Source organism: Cucumis melo, chromosome 2 (assembly GCF_025177605.1).
Source record: "Cucumis melo cultivar AY chromosome 2, USDA_Cmelo_AY_1.0, whole genome shotgun sequence".
Taxonomy (NCBI): Eukaryota; Viridiplantae; Streptophyta; class Magnoliopsida; order Cucurbitales; family Cucurbitaceae; genus Cucumis; species Cucumis melo.
The window spans coordinates 6,873,527-6,877,007 of record NC_066858.1 but is presented as its reverse complement, the minus strand read 5'-3'; the positions used below and the strand labels follow the sequence as shown (position 1 = coordinate 6,877,007).

General features: G+C 33.4%; 1 protein-coding gene across 1 annotated transcript; it reads left to right on the top strand.

Annotated features, from left to right (window-relative positions):
• Nucleotides 1-261: 261 nt before the first annotated feature.
• On the top strand, nucleotides 262-2,733 carry LOC103491996 (isoleucine N-monooxygenase 1-like). Its single transcript, XM_008452146.3, has 2 exons — nucleotides 262-1,244; nucleotides 1,653-2,733. Exons 1-2 carry the CDS (start codon nucleotides 282-284, stop codon nucleotides 2,295-2,297), a joined length of 1,608 nt encoding a protein of 535 aa, XP_008450368.2. The 5' UTR covers nucleotides 262-281; the 3' UTR covers nucleotides 2,298-2,733.
• The last annotated feature ends 748 nt before the right edge of the window (nucleotides 2,734-3,481 follow it).

Genomic DNA, 3,481 nt, shown 5'->3' with positions numbered 1-3,481 from the left:
CATAACCCAACTCTTCCCCCAAACGGCCCCTAAAATTTCATTAGACAATTTATAAGGCTCAAGTGACTTTTGGAATAAAGGGTTGAAAGCTTACTTAGAAATTAAATCCAGCTAAACATTTTTTTAAGTTCAGATAACAAATAGGTAATCAAACAAAACCCAAAACGTTTTGCGTGTACACAAATGATATTTCAAATGCCACCCATGTCTTTATATATGCACACACTTGTCCCCTAAACAATATAGCTAAAAAACTTCCATTATTATACATAGAGAAAGCGATGGAAGTTGCTTTGATATTCATCACTCAATTGATATACCAAAACTCTCAAATACCCATAACCTTGTTTTTTCAATGTTATAACCGCATACGGAAACACTCAAACTTGCAACCACCTCTCCCACCAGGGCCAAAGCCATGGCCTCTTGTTGGCTACCTCCCAGCAATGTTGTCAAGCAACAACTTTTCAACGCACCAATGGATTCATTCAATTATGAAGCAATTCAATATTGAAATTGCTTCCATACACCTCAAAAATACATGCATAATCCCTGTCATTTCTCCAGAACTCGCTCTTGAATTCCTTCAAGCATATGATTCTGTCTTTGGATCTCGCTCCTCCATTTCTGACGATGTCGATATGTTAACCCGTGGAAGTGTCTCCACAATATTATCGCCAACTGGACCCCAGTGGAGGAAGATGAAAAGAATTCTCACATCGGAGATACTCAATCCATCAACTATCCATCGAATGCTTGGCCAAAGAACCTCTGAAGCCGATACTCTTTTATGCTATATTTTCAATCAAACATGTAAAAATGGAGGAGGTGCAGTGATTAACGTTAGAAGCATAACACAACATTATTGTGGTAACATCTTAAGAAGAATGTTATTCAATATAAGATACTATGGAAAAAGGAGGGAAGATGGAGGGCCAACTTTTGAAGAAGAAGAACACAATCAAGCATTGTTGACCGTTGTTAGGTGTGTTAATGCATTTTCTATATCAGATTTCATTCCTTGTTTGAAGCCTTTTGATTTAGATGGACATCAAAAAATTCTGAAGAATGCTTTGAATGTCCTTCGAAAATATGACGAGCCGATTATAGAAAAGAGAGTGCAACAATGGAGAAATGACAAGAAAATAAAAGGGGCAGAGGACATTCTTGACATCCTCATTTCACTTAAAGATGACAATGGAAATTTTTTGCTGTCCATAGAAGAGATCAAGATTCTAATCATAGTAAGCATCTTACAATTCCTCGTACGTACATGCATGCAGATATGGATAAATTATAATTAAACTCAGATCTCTCGACTTGTTTATAATTAAGTTTGTAAATAACTGTAACTAACTATTTGGTTTGGAAATGGAAAGGCATCTGACAACAAAAGGTTTGACACATTTATTTTAACTTCGTGAACTTTATTAAACAATGGATAAATTTTTATTAATGCATGAGCCACGTCTACTAAATATATATATTATTTATTTTTAATGTTCAAGGGATCGTTAATTTTGGCAGTTTATTTGAACTCAGAATATTTTTTTCACAACCTAAAAAGTTATTTGTAATTTCAGCTCCACGAAATTGTTGACATATTGTTGTTTATATTAATGCCAATTTTCACACCATTATTATAAAAATAGGACGTACAACTTGCAACAGTAGATAATCCTTCAAATGCAGTGGAATGGGCAATGGCAGAATTACTTGATCAACCAAAAGTTCTCGAAAAAGCTGTTGAAGAATTGGATAAAGTAGTTGGAAGAGAGAGATTGGTTCAAGAATCGGATATCCTAAAACTCAAGTATCTCACGGCTTGTGTTAGGGAATCTTTTCGACTTCATCCATTTTCACCCTTCAATGTTGCCCATGTGTCCAACTCTGACATTGTAATTGCTGGCTACTTTATTCCTAAAGGAAGTGAAGTGTTGTTGAGTCGTTCAGGTCTTGGTCGAAATCCAAGGATTTGGGAAGATCCAATGAAATTTGATCCAGAACGTCATCTAAAAGATGGTACAGTTGAATTGGGAATTTCAGAACCCACTTTAAGATTCATCACCTTCACTAGAGGGAGGAGAGGTTGTCCTGGTAGCTCACTAGGAACTAACATTACCATGATGTTATTTGCTAGACTTCTACAAGGGTTTTCATGGACTTTATTGCCAAAATTCACAAAGATAGACTTACCTCAACCCAATGAATTATCTCTATCAAAGCCATTGCATTTGCATGCAAAGCCACGTTTATCTCATGATATGTACCAAGGCTTTATTGACCAACAAGCATAGGCTACCTAAGAAACAGTGTCTACAAGAGAAAAATAGGCAGTCATTTTTTTTTCATACATATGCTTGTGTGGTTAATATCACTACTATAAAATTGGATTTACTTGATGCTTTTTAATTGTCAAGTATTGGTTTACTTGACGCTTTTCAATGTGTCAACTAATCCAATGTCAAGAATAAGGAAGGTTTACTTGACAGTTTCTAAGTGTCAAGTATAATTATACTTGACATTGAAAAAACGTCAAGTATATAATTATGCTTGACAGTTTTTATGCGTCAACTAATCCAGTGTCAAGAATAAGGGGGTTTTTATTTTTGACAGGTTTACATGTCAAGTAAAATTATACTTGACAGTTTATAGGTATTAAGTATATAAGATTTGTTCAAATAAAAAATTATGTATTTTAATATATCCATATATTTTATCATTCACCTGTTTTGAAGTCCAACAATATTAAAATACACATCAATGGAAAATTTGAATCAACCCAAACTTTCAATCAAACTAACAAATTGCATATATATCCTTGAATATACATATAGTTGGTCATTACATACTTACAACTAATTAGGAACAAGTTATGATCATCATTCTTAATTATAAAACACAAAGTATATGTAATAATAAGAAACAAAGACATCACCCTCCTCCAAGCCTCACACTCTTAGATAACTCCAAACTCAAAGTCTCACGATTGTTATCATCAACTTCTTGAAATCTACAAGCAAAATGAGAACAACATTTAAAACTAAGAACTCTAACTTTTAAGTCTAAGACCTTTGATACTAGAATTATGTCCTTGAAATAGACACAAAATGTAGAATCTCTATGAAGTATTGGACGCTTACAAACATACATTAAGAATTAGTGGATGGTTGCTCACATAGCTATCAAAAGAATAAGAGAGAACACATGGGATGTCATAGTACTTAGATGTTTTTTTTTTTAAAAAAAAACTTTGTTTTAAACAAAATCAATAAATTCTTTAAGAGAACATAGGCTAAAGTAAATGAAAAACCTAAAAGCCACTATAAGAAATTTGACCTTTAATGTCGGTTGGAAAAAATAAAAACGGAGATTTAATGTCGGTTTTAAAAACATTGATGTTTAATGTCGGTTTTAAACCGACATTAAAGAGGAGGGATTAATGTCGGTTTAAAACCAACATTGAAGCTAATCTCTATTT

Coding starts and splice junctions, on each gene's coding strand:
- LOC103491996 (XM_008452146.3), top strand. CDS start 282: ATGGAAGTTGCTTTGATATTCATCACTCAATTGATATACCAAAACTCT. Junction 1,245..1,652: donor AGATCAAGATTCTAATCATA/GTAAGCATCTTA, acceptor TTATAAAAATAG/GACGTACAACTTGCAACAGT.